This window comes from Dasypus novemcinctus, chromosome X (genome assembly GCF_030445035.2).
Source record: "Dasypus novemcinctus isolate mDasNov1 chromosome X, mDasNov1.1.hap2, whole genome shotgun sequence".
Lineage (NCBI taxonomy): Eukaryota > Metazoa > Chordata > Mammalia > Cingulata > Dasypodidae > Dasypus > Dasypus novemcinctus.
Window position 1 is genome coordinate 108,712,642 of NC_080704.1, and position 21,578 is coordinate 108,734,219.

Here is a 21,578-nt window from a genome sequence, read left to right on the forward strand (position 1 = left end):
GTTTTCCTCTGTTCCAGTTCACTCTCCGTTTTCGGTGGCAAAAAAGAAAAGCATTCAGGGAGGGGGATTTCACGGGTACAAATGTATTTCGGTATTAATCCTTCTCCATGAGTAAAGAGCTGTTTTCCCCCAGCTCAAGCTCACACCACTGCATATTAGGTGCTGAAAATCTGATGGGCACTGGGAGGGGAGGTAGAGTATAGGAACGGGACATGTTTGATATTAAAATGCTTCTCTCTGTCTCTGCTTTCCTTCTGTACTCATTTCACCTCACCGTCTACTATTTCAGCGTAAGAAATATGTTGCGCAATAAGGCAGACGGCTCAGAGGAGGGAAACCAGAAAAGATTAAGGTGTGTAATATTGATCCACAAGTTAGGACGGAGCACCTTCCCAAATGCCGCCGCCAGAACCCCGACTTTTTGAGTAAAACGTTGAGGGCTGGGAGCGGCGGCTAGGAGGAGCTTCTCATAGAGCGCACACGCAGTTTTTAGGACTAGATTAGCATTACTCTCTCAATCTTCGGTCTCTCCTCCAGTTTTCCTACCCTGCTCCTTCCCACACTCTGCTCAATTTGGTGGACCTTGAGTTTGATATCCGTCCGCCATTAACACAGGAGCTGATTTACTGGCGCCAAAACCTGAAAACCCTGTACATTTCAGTTCAGAAAAAAAAAAAAAAATAGTAGGCTTCTTGGGGAGGGACCTGCTGCTTGCTATCCAGCACTGCTTACCTTATAGCCGGATTCATCCCCTGCCCATTCCAGTACCAAAAAAAAATCCACTCTGGGCGGAAAGAAGCTCCTTCACAGGGTAAGAAGCGGCACTCTGCAAAGCTTGGTATCACTCCGCCTCCAGACAGCCGGATCCCCTTAAACCACACTGGAGCTCCTCCCGCTGCAGATTTCGGTATTGGGGACGTGGCAAGGCAGGATCTGCGGTGGTGAAGGTAGATGTTAGTGTCTGTGTGCCCGTCCTACAGGAGTCCGGGGAGTGGGAAGGAGTAGGGAAAATCAAAGAGTGACCATTGCTTTCTATTCACGGCCCATAATCTACTAAAGCAGGTATTTCGCCCTGACTCCCAGGTGCCGGTCATCTCCCAAACACTGTCGTCGCCATTGTCTCCTGTCGTTGTGTCCATCTGACTGCCCGTCCCTCTTTCTGAAGGGCATGGCATCCTTTGAGGCAAGGAAATGAGAAAACTGTCTCCGATCCAAGCCGAGCAGGTCAGTGAGAAAGCGAGCATCGCCCTAGGATATGGATGTGGGTTTCGGAGACAGACGCGGGATAAGTGATCTGGTCGTGGGACTGGCGGTGAGAAGAGCCGGGCAGGGTTAATTGGAGTAGTAGACAATGATAAATTAAAAATGATCCTCTTCTTACTAGCCTGATTTCCAGACACTCACCCCATCTCCGACCATATTTTCGAAGGTAAAGAGGTGTAGTAGCGGCTTCTGTTGGGGAGAAATGGTGCTCTATATTTTGAGTCGGGGCTGCCACTATTAGTGAAGAACATTGTCTTTTGAACCCTGAGAGAGATAGAATGTGAAAAGATATTGTAAATGTTTGATACTCATGGTCCTGGATTCAGAAAGGTCTCATGTCCTTGTTACTGGTCTGGCCATTTAATAACTAAGTCCCTCCCACTGTCTTTTCAGTTGATCTTTGGATGTGTGTATTGGCATTTTATATGTGTACGTCTGTTCTTAAGTCTATGATACTCCATGTTTCTATAAAGATCTGTAGGGGTAGCAGACCCCAAAGACAGGCGAGAAGAAAAAATTGCCCTGCCTTCTGTAGAGTGGTCAAGTCCTTGGGAACCCTCTGAGAGTGGAAATGGTAGATGACTAGAGCAGATAGCTTTTTAAGAGAACCTCCAGATCTCTCTGCTAGCTTTCCAAACGTTTTCTCTCTTATTCCCATTATGTTGCAGAAAATGATAGACTTGGGAGGAGGGGAAGAAAATACAAGAACCTAGATGAAATTTGGAAATAGTATGTTGTTTTCCCAGTTAGATTCCATGACTTGTCTGTTCTCTGGGCATTCCTTCTCTACTAACTACACCACTAAGTGGCAAGAAAGGGGTATTTGTATTGCCTCAGTAGGGGAGTTAACAGACTTTGGGAATGGAGGAGGGGGCCTTAGATATGTGGGGGTAGAGGAAGAATGGGAGGTAGACAATATTTAACCAATAGATGCCTATATTCAGAAAGGATATGTATCCTAGATGCTGGTCTCTCTACCAAGGAAACAATGTCCATTGTCTCTAGTGTCTCCATTTGTGTCTCTTTGTTTATATATCTCTGTCAGTAGGGTTGTCGAACTCCCAGTTGTTATGAAGCATTGTAAATGGCAACCTAACTTTAAACTAGGAAATAATGAAAAAAGAAGATTGCTCTGTGTCTGTTAATATTGGTTTGAGGGTAGAGAGATAGGGAGTGACTGAGGCTAGAGAATTCCATCTCTTCAATTTAGCAGCTTTCCAATAACTCTACCCCCCCCAGGTGATTTAAGTGAGAAGCTTCGTAAACTTTGGGGGTACAGAATGCTAAGACTTGCCTCTCCCACTCCTCCTTGCTTTCTCTGTTCTGATGTTTCACCCTAGGTCACTTATGAGCTATATAAGTACCAGGGCTGACCTTGAAGAGGAAATGGTAAGTTAGCAGGGAAGAAGGAGAACATACCTAAAGCAAGGCAATGAAGGGAGGGGAGCAGGAGGAGGAAATACTGGACAAACTGCATCTGGAAAGAGAAGTATAAGAATCAGGGACCAAGGTCCATCTACCAAGTTCCTTTTCCTCCTGTTTATTTGTCCATAGGTCTGCATGTAGGGCTTGTCACCATTGGAACAAAGAAAGGAGGAAAAAAGTTACTCTAAATCACTGCAGGTCAGTATGAGTGTGAGGACTGGCTAAATAGACTTGTACGATGAAGTAGTCTAATCTAGAGATTCCTCATCCTATCTCAATTCCATCTAGCTTTCCCACCATTCTTGTTCCTGTTTGGTGCCTAGAAAGGAGTTTGGTATCACGGTAGCCCCTGGAAGCATAAAGAGTGGGTAAAATGAGGGGGGAGAGAGAGTGAGTTTGCTAATTATCTACTTCTCCTACCTAGCACTGAATCTCCATATTCTCCTCTATGTGCTAATCTGCATAGGAAGACAAAATTGGAAAAGACTAAAAGCCATTTCTTTCCTCCACCCCTAGGTCCATCTTCAGTGAGAGATCTGGTGGCCTCCAAGTGGCCGAAGACTACCTACCACCCTCTAAAGGGCTTCACGCAGACCTACAGCTATCTGTCCCCACTCTGAGTGAGCTTCCTCTGCACATTGTCTATATCCTTGGCAGATCCTATGATTGGAAAGGGGGATGAGTGACTATTGGACTTCATATGAAAACACCAACCTGGGACAGACTTTCAGTCAAGGCTGAGACTGGAGTGGGCGTACATAATGTGGCCTTGTCTTTAACTTGGACTATGACTGACTCCAGGGCCAGGGCAAGGACTAGAGGAGGGGCTGGGGTTGACCTTAAAGCTGGAATTAAGGACCCTTCCAAAGCCAGAGCCAAGGCTAAGACCCAAGCAAAGGCAGTGGCTGTGGCAGAACCCAAAACAGGATCAGTGACTCAGGCCAAGACTGGGGATGGAGCAGTGGCCAAGACACGGACAATGGCCCACACTGATGCCTTGACCATGATGAGGAAAGTGAGCAAGGTAGAAACCATGACTAAGACCAGAATCATGCCTGAAACTAAGTCAAAAACCCCAGTAGAACATGGTGTGGTGCCCAAAACTAAGCCAAGGACCATGCTTGAGTCCAGGGTCAGTGTGAAGACTAAATCTGAAATCAAGGCTAGTGCTGGGAGTGGGGTCAATATCAGGTCCTGTGCCAAGGCTGATGGTAAGTCAAATATTGGGTCCAGACCTCAGACAAGTGAAGAAGCTGGCATCAAGCTCAGGGCTGAGGACAAAGCTGGTATTGGGATCAAGTCCAGTGATGAGGATGAAAAAAATGTCTGTTCCTGGTTCTGGACTGGAGAAGAACCTAGTGTAGGGTCATGGTTCTGGCCTGAAGAAGAGACCACACCTCAAGTTTATAAGCCCCCACCTAAGATCCATGAAAAGCCCAAGCCCACATCCAAACCTGAACTTACTATAAAGCAAAAAGCAGCAGCATGGTCAAGGGCCAGGTATAGTGTCCTTGTCCCAGTTGAGGGAGGGGAGCGATCCTTGCCTCCAGAAGGGAATTGGACTCTGGTTGAGACCTTAATTGAAACCCCTCTGGGGATTCGGCCTCTGACCAAGATCCCACCCTATAATGGGCCTTATTTCCAGACCTTAGCTGACATCAAAAAGCAGGTTAGGTATAGGGAAAAATATGGGCCCAATCCAAAGGCCTGCCGCTGTAAACTACGTAACTTTAGTTTAGAGCCTAAAGAGTTTGATAAACTTGTTGCTCTACTTAAGTTAACTAAAGATCCTTTCATTCATGAAATGGCTACAATGGTAATGGGCATCAGTCCTGCTTACCCATTTACCCAAGATATAATTCACGATGTAGGTGTTACTGTTATGATTGAAAACTTGATCAATAATCCCAATGTTAAAGAACACCCTAGAGCTTTAAATATGGTGGATGACAGCTCTGAGTCTTCTGAAGAACTAAAAAGTGGAGAGTCATACATAAACCAAGTTTGTAAGGACATCCTCTCTTATCCCATGAACTCCCCTGTGCAACTGGCTGGACTAAAATTATTAGGGCACCTGAGTGTGAAATTTGATGATCACCACATGATTGCCAATTACATTCCAGATTTCCTTACCTTGTTAAACAAAGGAAGTGTCAAAACTAAGTTTTATGTTTTAAAAGTGTTTTTGTGCTTGTCTAAAAATCAAGCCAATACAAGAGAACTGATCAGTGCTGAAGTACTGTCATCACTGATTGCACCCTTTAACAAGAATGAGTCAAAGGCTAATATTCTTAATATAATTGCAATATTTGAGAATATAAATTTCCAATTCAAAAAGAAGGTGAAGCTCTTTACCAAGGAACAGTTCACTAAATCTGAACTTATTTCCATATTCCAGGAAGCAAAAGAGTTTGGTCAGAAACTCCAAGACTTAGCAGAGCACAGTGATCCTGAGGTGAGAGATAAAGTTATAAGATTAATACTCAAACTCTGAATAGCTATATGTTCTCACAAAACCTTGAGCAAATTTTTGATATTGCAAGTGAAAGCAATGCACATTATAATTATAAACCAATACTTATGTTATCTGTTTTGATTAAAGGGTAGCAATTTTATGTATTTGAGATATTCTTAGTATTTCTGAAATTTGATCTCTTAAATCTATTCATCCTGAGTAAACTATACTTCTGTGCTTTATGTTGACATAAGTGTGTTGAGACTTCATTTACACATTGTTAATAAAGTTGTGTGCTAAAACTGATGAAAACATTGTCCTAGTTCTTCAGCTGATAGTCTAATCAGAGGAATAAGGCACAAACAACACAAAAATACTGAAGAACGCTGTGACTGTCTACAGGGGCCCTGAACAAAACAACTTCCTTTGACAGATGCTTTAATTTCAACATCTTTAATGAGTATAATCACTCTGTATGCAAGAAGACAGAACCATGGTACCAGGTGACTGGCAGGTCCCAGCTAACAGGGTTCCAAGTGAGGAATGAAGCTTGATCTGGGCAGCTCTGTGGAAGGATATGAGGACACAGACTGAAGAAGGAGGGAACACAGGTGCTTTCATTCTGGTCTGGATTCCAGAACTTGTACTTCGCCTTTCACATAGGATTTCTCTTCAGGATATTTTGAAGCTTTTTCACTCCCAAGATCATTCCTGGTTCTCACTCCCCCTATACAGAAAAGCCGTAGGCAACTGCCAAGGAAGTGTTGTTCTGAATGGACCCAGTCCCACTGTGCTCTCAACAGCTTCCTTCTCGTCCAGGGGTACCAAGTTGGCTCCTTCACCTGAGTCTACCTCCTCCTGTAGTTCTGGGCCTCAGAGTAGTCTTTCTGGGGACCATCCACAGAAACTGCCTCATTGATAGATAGTCTTACCTGTTCCACATTGGGGACTGTTTATTCTTATCCTTCCTTTTGTTTGCTTGTCAATGCTTTGGACTTTGGAATTTGGACTTATCCTTGGTGGCAACATCTTATTTATGCTGATTCCTTTTAGCAAGTATTCAGCTCTATGACTCAACTACAGTATACCAAAGTACTTGAGGAGAGTTAAATTAGAAATAAATTAATTCCCTTAATCCCAGGAAACCTCTCTGTTTATTTGTACAGTTTATAGAGTTGAACCCATGTTGTCTATAATACCTCAGTTCCACCTGTTTACACTTAAAAAGCTAGGGTCTGATGTGAACTTGTGGTATGGAATGGCAGAGTATAGACTGTGATCTGTGGGGCCTAGGCTCTCTATTGCTCCTATCCCTTGCCTCTGTTATTATCCTCTTCCCTTTACTGCCACGAATTGGGTAATATTAGGATCAGTATACAAGTTCTGGTCTTTCTATTGATATTTCCTTGTCCTCTAAATTTATTTGGGGGAAGGACTAAACTGAAAAGCTCAGCATGGTATCATATATACTTTTTAAAATAGCTATCCCTAGTTGAATTTTTACTAAGGCCAAGTCTGAAGTTACCTTTCATATATCTAGAAGTTATAAGGAAGGATAATCAGCCACATGTGTATTAAGGGTATAAAAAATCAGAATGGATTTTAGCAATGCACAGCTTTAATTTAGATGATTTTTAAAGTTCTTTATAATTTTTTTTTAATTCACAGAACTCCACTAGCCTGGATTTCCCGCTGTGGGCACTGCTCTGAGAATTGGGGATCTTCACAGTATAATCTGACCAGATCCTTTGGAATTATTCTGTATCAAAAATGCCCATGGAGCAGATACTTAATCAGTTCATGATTATGGAATTTTCAAACCTCAGCTAAAGAGAAGGGTGAGTGGTGTGTGTGTGTGTGTGTGTGTGTGTGTGTGTGTGTGTGTGTGTGTGTGAGTCTTAACAAGAAGTTGATGTTCTCTCCTTTGGTGGAACTCGTGGGAAGCAGGATTGTCTCCTTAGTTGCTTCTGGGGTGTGCTTGAAGTCAAAACTTCGTTATTTACCTTCCCTCTTATTTCTTCTTCTTCCTTTGTAGAAAGATAATTTGGGCAAGCACCTCTAGTGTCAGGACTGACTCAGGTATCTTAAGTCCTGGCATCAGATGGGCTCTCTCATGATAAAAGTCAGTGTGGAATCCTCACCTTTCCTGACATGAATTGAACTAAGTAAGTTATCTTCCTATAGCATAGCTGGAATATTAGCCCCCATTCTCAATTTTAAATAGAGAACCTTCAGTGGGCTCATCTACAAATTATCACAAGACTCCCTAGCAAGACTTTCAACACTCTTGCACTCTTCAGCACCTTTTCATTTTTCCCATTATATCCTTCTATGTGGCCTGCACTCAAGCCACACTGGACTATATATTTGTGTGCAGGTAATGCATAGAAAAGTTCTGAAAACTACAATATTGGTTACCTCTAAGAAGGAGACTGGGATTAGGTACTGTCACCTAAGAGGTCTTTAACTTTATTTGTAGTGTGTTATGTTTTGAAACCAGAATGTTTTAAGGTATTACATGCATTGGGGATTGAGGGCCCCAATAAATATTAATCCTCTTTTCCCAACCAAACTGAATAGAAAGAAAAAAGCAGATGAGTGATCAAAATATCTTTTTTACTGATAAATCTGATACAGGAGAATGTAACTTAGATCTTTGGGTAAGTAGGCTTCCTAAAAATAAATCCCAGAATTTTATACCCTAGTACCTCCAGTTATAAACTGGGGCCTATTCCAACCTACCCTTGCAAAGTTATGGTATAGAGAAACAGAATAGGACATAGCCTTCTGTGAAAAGGCCATCATGTAAAGAGAAAGGCAAGAATGAGGGGAAAAAATGGAGTTAGCTTGTTTACTACAGGGAATATAAAATAACTTTCAGTGACTAGTAATAACTAGAAACATACAGATATGTTTTCATTAACTTTGAAGCAGCAAGTCCATTGTGGTTGAGCTAATTACTCTGGTATCTTTGTTCCAAAAGCTGAATCTATATCCTATAAGTGCAAGGGTACAATACGCCAAAGCCATGGATAAACTAAGGAACTTAAGTGTTAGCTACATTAGATTAATGACAAGATTGAAGATTATGAAATACAATTCTATCCCTTCAGAGTTTACCAGAGCAAATATATTAGGCTTATTCAGTTAAGCTATAAAAATAGCAATGTGCTGCAAAGAATACCATCAAGAAAATGAAAAGACAACTCACAGAATTGGAGAAAATATTTGCAAATCATATATATGGTAAGGGTCTAGTATCCAGAATATATAAAGAACTCTTACCACTCAATATAAAGACAAATAACCCAATTGAAAAATATTCAAAGAACTTGAATAAACATTTATTTCAAGAAGATATACACATGAACAACAAGCACATGAAAAGATGCTCAACATCATTAGTCATTAGGGAAATGCAAATTAAAACCAAAATGATACTACTTTTCACCCACTTGATTGACTATAATGGGAAAAAAGGGGAACTAACAACTGTTGGCAAGGATATTGGAAAAATAGGAACCCTCGTATGTTACTGGTGGAAATGTAAAATGGTGCAGCCCCTATGCAAAACAATTTGTTGGTTCCTCTATGTGCTATTTTGAATCTATTCTCATTTACTTTTCTTTATGTTTTTTTCATGTGTTTAGTGGTTACCCTGGGGATTACAATTAATAACTTTCAAGTTTGAATTAATACCAACTTATTTTCAATAGTATTTAAAAACTCTTGCTCCTATACAGGTCCTTCCTACTCTTTAAGGGTGCTATTGTCACAAATTATGTCTTTATACATTTTGTGCCCATTTACCTGGATTTATAATTATTGTCTAATGCATTTGTCTTTTAATTCATGTAGAAAAAGGAAGAGTAAAAAAAACAAAAAAACCCAATCATGCAATATTACTGCCTGTTATATTTACCTATGTAGCTACCATTACTGCTGTTTTTTTGTTTCTTTGTATGGGTATGAAATACTACCTAATGTCTTTTTATTTCAGCCTGAGACTCTCTTTAGTATTTCTTGTAGGGCAGGTCTACTAGTGACAGCCTACCTCTGTTTTTGTGTATATGAGAATACCTTAATTTCTCCTTCAATTTTAAAGAATAATTTTGCCAGATATAGACCTTTTTTTTTTCCTTTTAGCATTTTAAATATGACATCCTATGGCCTTCTGGCCTTCGTGGTTTCTGATACTATGACAGTATAATCAAACTAGACAGATAATCTTGAAAATAGTAAGAGATAAATGACTATTCAGAAACCATGGGTTTGAGATATTACCTAATGGCAATGTCATGAATATCGCCACTTTTTTTCTAAGAGTTTTATAGTTTTAGCTGCATATTTACATCTTTGATCCATTTTGATTTGAGCTCATTTTTGTATCATGTAAAATAGGAATCTAAATTAATTATTTTGCATGTGAATGTCCAATTGTTTAAGATACTATGTTTCTCCATTTAATGGGCTTGGCAATTTTCAAATAACATTTGACCATGGGTGTATGGGTTTATTTCTGGATTCTCCATTTGATTCCACTGATCTATATGTGTATACTTAACGCTACTACCACACTGTTTATTATTATTATTATTGTAGGTTTGTAGTAAGTTTTGAAATCACGAAGTACAAATTCTCCAAATTTGTTCTCCATTTTCAAGATTGTTTTGACTATTTGTGTCCCCTTGCAATTCCACATGAATTTGAGTATCTGCCATCCCATTTCTGAAAATGAAAAAAGGCTGTTAAATTTTTGACAAATTGCATTTGTCCCTAAAGAATTTTAGCAAGAACTACATAGTCTCTGTTCAATTTGATTAAGAGGCTTTTTTCCATAAGAGAATATATTGTGAAAGATGTAAATGAAGCTGAGATTCTGGTGGTAGTCAAACAGTGTGGAGGCTTTTAAAATTTTACCATCATCATAGACTCTGTCTATCAGGTATCCACAACCACCATGTTTATATGTCAGTTGGAAAGAATTTGTCATGATTAAACCTTGCATGGAAGAATCCTATAAATTGGATATTTGGGAAATGCTATTGAATTCACTATAAAAAATCTGCTAACAGTTATAGTATATTTTAAGAAACTTTGATAATTCCATATTTTTCCAGTAATTAAAAAAATACTAAATATCTTTTTTCTGGAATAGAAGATCTCTATAAGCAGATCATATGAAAAAAGGGCTGTTGCTACTGCTCAAAGTACTCAAACAAGAGGGAATATATTAAAGCAGTCAGTAATCATATACTTTTAGACAGTTTGCTGAGTTTTTTTCACCCACTCTTTTTCTGTCTGCCACTGTTACCAGATTGTTCATACTTGTGAGTTCTCCTTTCCTCTCTGAGCAGTAAACAAAATTGTTGTCTTTAAAGTTTAAAAATTGACCGGTATTCTTTCCTCAATTCAAAAGTATCCCCTTGCCTTAGTTTTCCACACTGCTATGACAAATACCACATCATGGTTTGGCTTAAAAACAGTAATTTATTTGGCTCATGGTTTGGAAGGTTAAAAGTCAAAAATCAAGGTGTCATCCAGGCAATATTTTCTTCCCAAAGTCTTTAGCATTCCAGTGCTGGCTTTCCATGATCTTTGAGGTTCCTTGGCTTGCATGTTTCCCTCCAGTCACATGGCAATTTCCTTCTTCTTCTGTCTGTTCTGCCAGTTTCCTCTGACTTTTGTCTCCTACTTGTGGCTTTCTCTGACATACTGTGTCCGAATTTTTGCTCTTAAAGGCTCCAGTGATACGGATTAAATTCCACTCTAACAGAGTTGGGCCACACCTAATTTTAAAAAATCTTCAAAAGTTCCTATTGGCATATGATTCACACCCACAAGAACACAGATTAAGATTAGGAACATGTCTTTTGTTGGGCTATGTAACTCAATTTACCACACCCCTTTTCTTCCATCAAGGTCTTATCAGATGCTTTATTATAGACTTATTTGGGGCCCACAGCTGTGGGGTGTGTGGAATCTTTGTGATTTGCTTAGTATCAATATACTCAACAATTCACTGTGGTAATGCCCTAAAGTTCTGGTGTCCCTGTCTACTGCCAAAAACCAGAGACAACTTGTGTTAGTTTTCTATTTCTGCTATAACAAACTACTGCAAATTTAGTTGTTTAAAACAACATGAATTTATCATTTTACAGTTCTTGAGGCCATTAGTCAATAGTTAGTCTGGGGAAGCGGATTTGGCCCAATGGATAGAGCATCCTCCTATCACATGGGAGGTCCAAGGTTTAAAACCAGGGCCTTCTGACCTGTGTGGTGCAGCTGGCCCACACGCAGTACTGATGCATGCAAGGAATGCCCTTCCATACAGGGGTGTCCCCTGCATAGGGGAACCCCATGTACAAGGAGTGCACCCCATAAGGAGAGCTGCCCCATGTGACAAAAATGCAGCTTGCCCAGGAGTGGGGCTGCACACACGGGGAGCTGACGCAGCAAGATGATGCAACATAAAAAGTAACACAGATTCCCGGTTCCACTGACAAGAATACAAGCAGACACAGAAGAACACACAGCAAATGGATACAGAGAGCAGACAACTGCGGGGGGGGGGGGCGGGGGGAGGGTGGCGAAGGGGAGAGAAATAAATAAAAATAGATAAATCTTTAAAAAAAAAAGTTAGTCTCACTAGGCTAAAGTCAAGGTGTCAGCAGGGCTGGTTCCCCCTGGAGTTTCCAAGGGGAGAATTTAGCTCCTTGCCTTTTTCCTTTGCCTGTATTCCTTTGCCTTTATTCCTTGGCTTGTGGACCCTTCCTCACATTACTCCAACCTCTGCTTCTGTTGTCTGTTCTTCTGTTTTGCACATTCTTTCCTTCTCTTATAAGAACTGTTGTGGTTATTTTGGACCCATCTGGATAATCCAGGGTAATCTTCCTATCTCAAGATCCTCAACTTAATCATATCAGCAAAGTCCCTTTTTTTCTTTAAAGCTTTTATTAGAGTTCAAAAGATGTATTATATTCACAGCTCCCTAGGAAGAGGGCAGCACACCATGCAGGTCCACACAGAAAATCAGAATGTTGGTTACAAGGCAGAGAGAGTGCAAATGGGATTGAGAAAGTGTCTTTACTGTGGTTTCTGTGGTAAGTGTGCAGAGGTGGAGCAGGGGGTCAAGAATGTGGGATTGCCTGGCTATATATGTGCCTTACTGATGACAGAGGAGTCCAGAACCACCAGCATCCGGTCTTGGGGAGAAAAGTGTCGCCTGATGAAGCCTTGATTTGGACATTTTCATAGCCCTGGAGAGCTGTAAGCTTAGAAGTTAATAAATCCCCTTTGTAAAAGCCAACCCATTTCTGATATATTACCTTGTCAGCCTTTAGCAAACTAAAACAGCCTCCAATAGCCCTAATGGGTGTGCCTATTGATATTAAATTTGATAGAATCTAGAGTCTTTCATGGAGGGGCCCCATTCATGCTGGGCCAATTTGCAAATAACAGTAAATTTTATAAGTAAAATTTATAAATATGGAATATTTTGCCTCCAGAACTCAAAAATGATTAGTTGGATTTAAGGAGTGTGTCAAACAAATATCCTTGGAGGATGTCACTGATAATGTCATACCTGCATTCCTGGAGAAAGGTGGATACAGTTAAGATCATACTAGCAAATATTGTGTGTGATGACAGAGCTGCTTAGGTAGCCCAAGAGTAGCCAAATGTTATGGGTTGAACTGTGTTCCCTCAAAAGTTATGCTAAAGTCCTAATCCCCAGTACCTAAGAATATTACATTATTTTGGGGAAAAAAAAGTTGTTACAGATAGAATAAGGCAAGTTAAAGTGAGTTCATTCTGGGGTAGGGGGCGCTCAGTCTAATATGTCTGGTGTCATACTAAGAAGGGGAGGAGAAATCTAGGCAAATATTGGGGAGACAACCATGTCAACAGAAGCAGAGATTAGAGCTCTGGTAGAAGTCATGGCATGTGAGGGATTGCTGGCCACTTCCAGAAGCCAGGGGAGACATGGAACAGATTCACCCTGCAGACTTCAGAGGAGAGCATGGGCCTTCCAATACCTTGATTTCTAACTTCTAGCTTCTAGAACTGTGATTTAATAAGTCTCTTGTTTTAAGCCATTCAGTTTGTGATATTTTGTTATGGCACACCTAGGAACCTAAGACAGTAGATGAAGTTGTGTCCTGTTCCTTCCATTATGAAGACAAACTGTGGCTAGGAAGTAGTTGGAGTAGGCACTAAAGAGAACATATCAACCAAATTTATAATACAAAATAGTTGCTGGTTGCTGATTAAATGAAGTTGGTAATTTAAAAAATATTGGGTATTGATTTGACAGAGTAGGAAGCTTTACAGGTCATTCCCTTCACCAGAAAAATGATTGAGCTGCTAAAGTAGATTGAAGTTAACAAGGTAGTACCTTGTAGTAACCCTGCAGCCAGACTGGCTATTGAAAAAAACATGGGAGTGCTGTTTGAAGGGAGAGGTTTGCACAGGTTCAGCTTTTGTAAGTGAGGGTAAGCACAAATCAGCAACCAGCCTCTACACTTCAGCCCTGTAGGGACAGCTGTGGAAATGATGGCAATTGAGGAAGTGCAACCTGGATTGAAGGGCGGCTTGCTTGGGCAAGGGCGGGTAGAGGAAACCTCATCCTCTAAAATTTGGGGTAGGAGGTCCAGGTTGGTCTAGGGGATCCCTAAGGGCCCAGGGCAGATGCTGACCTTGGTTTAGGCCCCTTGGGAAGCAATGACTTCCAGCCTTCCTCCAGGAAACACCGTGAAATAAAGAGCCAGTGCACCTTTTTTTCATTGTTTTTATTTTCTTTTGTATGTTTTTCGTCTGGTGTGTTTCTTGGTCTGGTGGATCCCCGAGGGCCCTGCCCTCTAGACAGCAACAGCTTTGGTCCTCCTGTCAGCATCCACCAGGACATAGAGAACCAGTAAAACTTTTTTCATCTGTTTTCTCTGGGTTTCTTCCTTTTGTGTGTGAGTGTGTCTTGGACTGGTGGATCCCTGAAGGGCCAATGCAGATGCTGGCCTCAGTTTTGGCCCTCTAGGCACTGTTGGCCTTGGCCTCATACCAGCATCTACCAGGACAGGAAAAGTGAGTGAAAATATTTTGGAGATTGGTTTTCTTTCTTTCCTCTTTTTGTGTTTTCTGATCTGGTGAATCCCTGAGAGACCAGTACCGTCATTGGCCTCAGTTTCCCTTCCTCAGTAGCAAGGGTTCTTGTCTCCCACCAGTATCTTCCAGGATGATTTGGCTGGCTTGCTTTCTTTACCTGTCTTTTTTTTACTGTTGTTTTTGTTGTGCATGTGTTTATTGGTCTGGCAGATGCTTGCCTTGAATTCAGCAGTCTCAGCAGCAGTGTCTTTGGACTTCACACCAGTACCTAATGGAATGGATGGTAGATTTTTGGATGTTTTTTGTTGGTTTGTTTTCTTTCTTTGTCTTTTTTTGTGGTTTTGGTCTGGGGACCAGAACAGATGCTGGCCTCAGTTTTGACCTCGACAGCAGCAATTTCTAGCTTCCAACCAGTATCTATTGAGAAACTTGGAGAGGCAGTGTACCTTTATTTTTTTTTTCTTTTATGTGAACATTTTGTTTTTCAGGGTTTTTTTCTAACATTCTTGATTTCTTTCTTTCCTTCTTTTAATTTTTTTTCTTTTTTTAGTGAACTTTACCAGATATCTTTATTTCTTTTAAATGTTACATTCAAAAAATATAAGAGGTCCCCATATACCCCCTACCTCCCTCACCCCACTCCTCCCATATCAACAACCTCTTTCATCATCATGGCACATTAATTACATTTGGTGAATACATTTTGGAGCACTGCTGCACCACATGGATAGTGGTTTACATTTTAGTCTACACTCTCCCCCAGTCCACCCAGTGGGCCATGGCAGGACATACAAATGTCCAGCCTCTGTCCCTGCATTACCACCCAGGACAACTCCAAGTCCTGAAAATGCCCCCACATCATATCTCTTCTTCTCTCTCCCTACCCTCAGCAGCTATCATGGCCACTTTCTCCACATCAGTGCTACAATTTCTTCCATTACTAATCACAGTAGTTCCATAGTAGAATATCAGTAAGTCCACTCTAATCCATACTCATTTTTTTGTCTTTATTTTTTTAATATTACATTAAAAAAATATGAGGTCCCCATATACCTCCCAACCCCCTCACCCCACTTCTCCCCCCATAAAAACAATCTCCTCCATCATCATGAGACATTCATTGCATTTGATGAATACATCTCTGAGCACCGCTGCACCTCATGGTCAATGGTTCACATCATAGCCCACACTCTCCCACATTCCACCCAGTGGGCTGTGGAAGGACATACAGTGTCTGGTAACTGTCCCTGCAGCACCATCCAGGACAACTCCAAGTCCCGAAAACGCTCCCATATCTCATCTCTTCCTCCTGTTCCCTACCCCCAGCAGCTACCATGGCCACTTTCTCCACATTTTCTTCAATTACTAATCACAATAGTTCATGAATAGAATATCAGTAAATCCACTCTAATCCATACTCCATACTCATTTTTTAAAGACTGTCTCACTGGATATAAAATTCTTGGTTGGTGATTTAGTTTCCAAGCTGCTAAAGGAAATACCATACAATGACTTGGCTTAACAGCAGGAATATATTGGCTTATGGTTTCATAATCTGTTGTGGAATTTAAGAGAAGTTCAATTATTTGAGAATAGAGAGGCCAGGACTCAGGAATGATTTTGAGAAGGAAAAATGGTTTATTGACGGCCGGCCGGACTCGGGAGCTTTCTGTTTGAATCCCGAGCCCCGAACAAGATTTTCAAACGTCTTTTATACAGAGAGGAAAGGCCAAATGGTCCCTTTGTTTCAGTTCTCAATAGGCTTCAATTAGCATATATCTCTTTCACATCTTAGGTAAGCTTTTAGCAAGGACTCCAGACATTTTAGATAAGCCTTGGTTTTTGCATTTCCCCTAAATACTTAAAGTTTATAGCCCTTGCTTTGTTAAACATTTCCTGGGACTGGAGCCTGCTGTCACCGTCCCTAAGGGCAGGACTGCAGCCTCTTACCGTTCCACACCCACAAGTCAAATAACCTAGTTATCTCAGAAGAGACAAAGAGCCTTCCACCCATAGCCCACATCATTCCCCCCCTTTGTCAAAGTTTACTTGCTAAGCTTTGGCATAATTATTGTTGTAGCTATGAGGTGGATGACTGTTTGTTGTCTTGACTGATTATTTATCAGTCTTTAGTACAGCATCAAGGACCGTTTTTAGAAGTTTAGAACTTTTCATTCTGGACAGCAGAATCTTGGGCAGGGGCCTCCCGCAGTTATTCTGCTGCCACTGGCACTCACGTGGATTTCCAGTCAGGTTCCAGATCCATCTATTACTTTTATTTTACTCTTAAAGAGTTTACACCTTTAATTTAAAAGGGGTGCTGAAGGGAGACGATCTCTTTTCTGTAACTGCTTCCTGCTGGCCATGGGCTGTAGTCATTGCCTGATAAGGTGTAAAAACTCTTTAATTTATTCTAACTGGAGGAAGATGGATCTGGCATTCTGTACGAAGTTGGATGAAGTTTTCATATGGTTAATAAGATGTTCACTCTGAAAGAAACAAACTTAATTAAAATTTTGGAATACCTGTTTTTAAAAGAGGACACATTGGATTACAGAGGTAGACAAGGTTAGGTGCCTATAAAGATGGCATTCCTTAAAAGCTGGTGGGAACAGCATATATGTTCTTTTTTAAGTTATCCATCTTTAGAGAGAAATTGCAACAGACACTTAGCTTTGTCTGAAGACACATTCCAAGCTGTTCAATGATTGACAGTCATTCGCTTTGTCAGATGCTCCTGGTGAACTGGCACTCCTTGGGCAACTGGCTTCACTCAGGATTAGAACACTAATTTGGAAATACTCTTAGTTTTCACCTGTGGGAGTGATCAGAACTACAGAATAAAGATTTTTACACCTTGGTTTTCATTGTACAATTTCTAGCAATTTTGACTTGTTCAATAGGTGACTCACCATCAGCAAGCAAGCCTCACTTTTGCTAACTTGAGACTGGCTGAGACTGCCACCTTATTCTATAGACATGTTATTAAACTGTTTAGAAAATCATTTTACCAGGAATTTAACATGTCTAATATACTTCTGCACTTGATCCAAAATAGAAAAGATAACATTACAATTATTAGGCATATATTTAGTACAGGATAAAAGTACAGCACTTAATATTAACTAATGTATTACTTAATGCATAAGGATTCAGAGTTGCCATTATTAGTTTTGAGTTTCAGGTTTGTAATACTTTACATGTTATCTCTCCATGAGAGCAGGCCATAATGCCAATTGTGTTTAAGTTTTACTTACAGTCTCCTGGTATCATGGCTCCACTTAGCATGTTCTTCAACGCAGTGAGCAAGTTGCAGCATCCTTCCAGTATTCCAGAGATTTTCCAGTATTCTACTAGCCTGGTGCATAGTGCTCTCTGGCACCATGGAACAGTGCCAGTCTGGAGGCGATATCCATTGTACACTTGGCTGTACCGAGTCATTATTGGCTGCAGGAGCTTGAAACTGCAATATAGTTTCCATCAACTTCAGGAGCAGAACCAGAGACTGATATAGCACATATTTTTAATTGAGGGGTCAGTGACCAGCCTAGCCAATAACTCACATGGAGAGGCCACCTGTAATGTATACAAGGCCTGGTTCCAATGCACAAGAGTTTGACAATGTTAAAGTCTATTCCTTGTTTTATATATATTTTAAACAACTTAACGCAATACATATATCAAATGACTATTTACTTACACAATTTTACTATGAAGATAACAGTAGGTGCTTTACTTTAGTAATAGAGGAAAAATATTATTTTTCATTGTTAGAATGAAAACAATTTTTCCAATAGAATCAAGACAACTTTTTATTACCATTTACTTAAATGTGTATTTTGCAGTGGCCTTCAGACAGGTTTATTATTATGAAGTTATTTCTGCTACCAATACCAATCTAAGTTTCTTTAGTTAACAATAACTTCTACAACTAGAACTATTTAAACATTTTCAGTTTGGAAGATGTTTTACAAACTCTTTATAATTGACTATAACCGCATTGACTAGACACCTCATGTTTAAATAAACTTACTAAATTACAATTACCAATGAAAGAAATTTACTCTCTATTTAAGAGAGCGTATCTACAATCTTTTCCCTTTAGCCTAATTTCACCAATGTGAACTTACAATTTTCACTTACAATTTTCATTACTGTAAAGATTTTGTACATATGTTAATTTAGTTTATAAATTAACTATGGGAGATTACACTCAAGTTAAATAAAATTGAAACCATAATAGTTTATGCAAGGAATGTTCTCTTTTTCCCTTACAGGAAGCTAAAAACTTCTTTTCTTTAAGTTATGAAAATTATTAATTTAAAAGCATAACTGACTACCAGGTTTTAAAACACATGCATACTGACTTCCAGGTTTCAAAACACATTACACAATTACTTAATTTTTTTAAAATCATAACCCAGGAAAGATCTCTCCATAGTTTTTATGGACTTTCCTTTACTTACTGAAATTTGTTAATAGAGCCACTAATTACCTTATTTTGTTGGAAAGAAATCTTCTGGAAGAAAATAAGGCTCACCAGATTGTGGAGAAGAAAATACTTTATTCTCAATCTTGCAAGAAGGGGCGCAGAGCCAGATATGGCTGGTGCCCCGAACAAAGAAAAATGACACAATTTATACCCCTAAGCCTAGCATGCAAGCTCTTCCTGTTTTTCCATAGATTGGATACTTCAGAAGTTACAGCTTATCTGAGATTTAACTTTCCCACGCAAAAGTTTGATTTAACTGCTTCTTCTATCACATTCCAACCATTTTAGTTTTTACCTGCTCCCCCCCTTTGTCAAATAAGGAATAGAATTTAGTGCTGAAATGGCACCGACTTAGTTAGCTCCTTCTTGGGCATCCTTCCACTGCCCATAGGACTGGCCTAAACTGGTCTCCTCCACTGCTGTCCAACCCGGGAGTGGGAGACTGAGGCAGCAGGCCGCCGGGTTACATCAACATTTTTCTTCTGTGAAAATTAACCTAATCTTTGTTTTGTTTTTGTTTTTTTTTTCCAATTTATGGCTGACAAAGGTTTAAACTGGGAAATTACCAGGCAAACTGATTCTTAATTCCCTAGCCTAGTAGATAGGTTTAATCTGCCACACCTAGTCTTGCCTTAAAAGCTCTTGCAAAGAGGAGGCCCTTTCCCAATTGTTTCCATAATCAGATTTCTATGACTTTTTCATCCTGCTTAGTTCAATTTGGGCTTTAAGAATATTTATAAATATAACTGCATATTTTTTAACAATTTGAGCAAATAGGCAGACATGAATAGTTTGACACAACAACATGACTTTAGTTACTTTAAACTTTTCAAAGACTTTTGAAACTCTTCTTAATTTGCACTATGACCATGCAGTTTACCACAAGAATTTTCTTTCTTACTTAATGGATTGTAATAACCAAAATGTTCTCAATGCCTTAGCACCATTTTGTTTTAGAACTTTATATTTTACCTTGAAATTAGCAGAATTTTGGATAAGCAACAAGATTAGTTTTATATATATTTACTGAGGCTATTTGAAGCCTCAGGGAGACAGACTGCTTTCTCTCATGAATTGCCACTCTTAGGAACACTGACCGTCAAGGCAGGAGACTTTTCCCCCTCCACCCCCCTTTTGGTTTTGGAGATAATAAAACTCCAGTGGTCATTTAACCTTATTCTATCAGGCAGCAATTTATTTAGTTTACACTTGAATTCATGAGAGAAAGGGTTACTAATACCAGGAGAGGAGACAGTGCTGTCCCAGCTCTTCTCAATTATGAAATAACCGTAGGCAAAGGCAAAGGGTGAGGTTAGGCTTGAAGTAACCATAAACAAAGGAAAGGTTAGTGTAGAATTTACACTTAAATAATAGTTTCAGGCTAAATTCACCCAGCTATAATCTCAGTTATTGTCTTTCCACTGTTTTACAATATAAATGCATTTATAAATGATTTTAACTCTTAGTTACAGTTTTTATTAATTTTTTAAAACCTATTAATTTTATAACACCTTTAAATACCTTTCATTCAACTTATAACATATTAAATGAACTTAACCATTACTTTAATTTTTCCTTTAAAGTGAAAGAATAAATCTCTTGCAGTTAGTTTGAAATAAAAGGCTACTTTTCAGGATTTGATTTCTAGAACATAAAATGTTCTTTTAAAAGAACTCTTCTTCAAACATTGAGGATATGATGAGGTTAAAGCACAAGAAGCTATTGATAAAATATTTTCTTTGTATATTGATCTTACTCAATTTAATCATAAAAATTTCCCTTCCACAAACCTTCTACACTTTCAGTATTCATTCAGGTTCTGTCCCACACTCTACTCTTTCCAATAATCAATCATTTTATCTTAGGACAAAATCATCTTCTGTTGCCTTAACAATAAAAACACACTCCATATATCCCACATACTAAGATACCAGGCAAACTTCTTGCAACATATAATTGCCATTAATACTAAACAAGTTTGTTAAAATAATGAACTTTTCTTCACTTTAAATACTTAGTAGCATGTAATACCAGAAACAGTTTTTTTGGAAGCAAGTTGGCAGGGGAGATTGGCTGCCGAATAAGTTTGTTATAAAATTGCCTTTTATTATTATTATTATCAATGCAGTTTTGTTAAATAATGACTTTCTGCAATTAGCCACTTAAATACCTTAAACAATGCTTTGTAAAACTTTTATAATTATTTATACCCTTAATACAAAGTTTACCTTCACAGAACACATTCTCTTACTTAAGGTTACTACAATACCTTCTAAGAACCTGAGCAGAATGCAAACGTATTTTGGCTTTGACACCCTAAGGAGGGAACTTTACTGCATTTATTCTGATTCTGCTTTTCACCTCCTTCACTTCCCCCCCTTCCAGGCAGTCGGGTGCACAACAAACAGGAATGCGGCTTATGAATAGAAGGGTGGACTCACTGGAAAGGGGCAAGCCGCTCCCCCCTTTCCAGCTTTCAGCCAAAATGGGCAGACAGAACCTACTCAAATTTGGCAACTCTCCCAGGAACCCAGCCGCCCTGACTGGGACATTCCCAACAGACTTGGGTGCTTGGCTCGGACACAGATGGCCTCCAAGCCCCGGCAAAGGGCCAGACCAGAGACAAGACACCAGAACATGCACAAACATCTAGACTCCGCAAACATCCAGACTCCTCAGCTTTTGCCCCAGAATCATTTCACCCCCTTGCCAATGGCAAGGGAGGGCTCCAGCTCAGCTGTAATTCTACTTCATGTAAGGACACAACTCCAACACTAACATTGAGCTGACACAGACAGAAGCACAAAGGTCACTAATCTGACTCACAAGTTTATATATTTATTT

General features: G+C 39.7%; 2 protein-coding genes across 20 annotated transcripts in view; both read left to right on the forward strand.

Annotated features, from left to right (window-relative positions):
- Positions 1–828: 828 nt before the first annotated feature.
- GPRASP1 (G protein-coupled receptor associated sorting protein 1) overlaps positions 829–21,578 on the forward strand; it is an 87,474-nt gene continuing 66,724 nt past the window's right edge. For 4 of the 19 annotated variants that reach the window (XM_071213317.1, XM_071213319.1, XM_058291356.2 and 1 more), the window contains exons 1-5: positions 854–947; positions 1,084–1,224; positions 3,205–3,308; positions 5,087–5,143; positions 6,812–6,981. The gene's annotated coding sequence lies outside the window, so the exon portion shown is untranslated. Of the gene's footprint in view, positions 1,225–2,817; positions 2,887–3,204; positions 3,713–5,086; positions 5,144–6,811; positions 6,982–21,578 lie in introns of all 19 variants that reach the window. The other 15 variants (XM_071213327.1, XM_058291359.2, XM_071213326.1 and 12 more) reach the window with 10 other exon arrangements.
- On the forward strand, positions 3,476–5,182 carry ARMCX5 (armadillo repeat containing X-linked 5). Its single transcript, XM_058291112.2, has one exon. It carries the CDS (start codon positions 3,476–3,478, stop codon positions 5,180–5,182), a length of 1,707 nt encoding a protein of 568 aa, XP_058147095.2.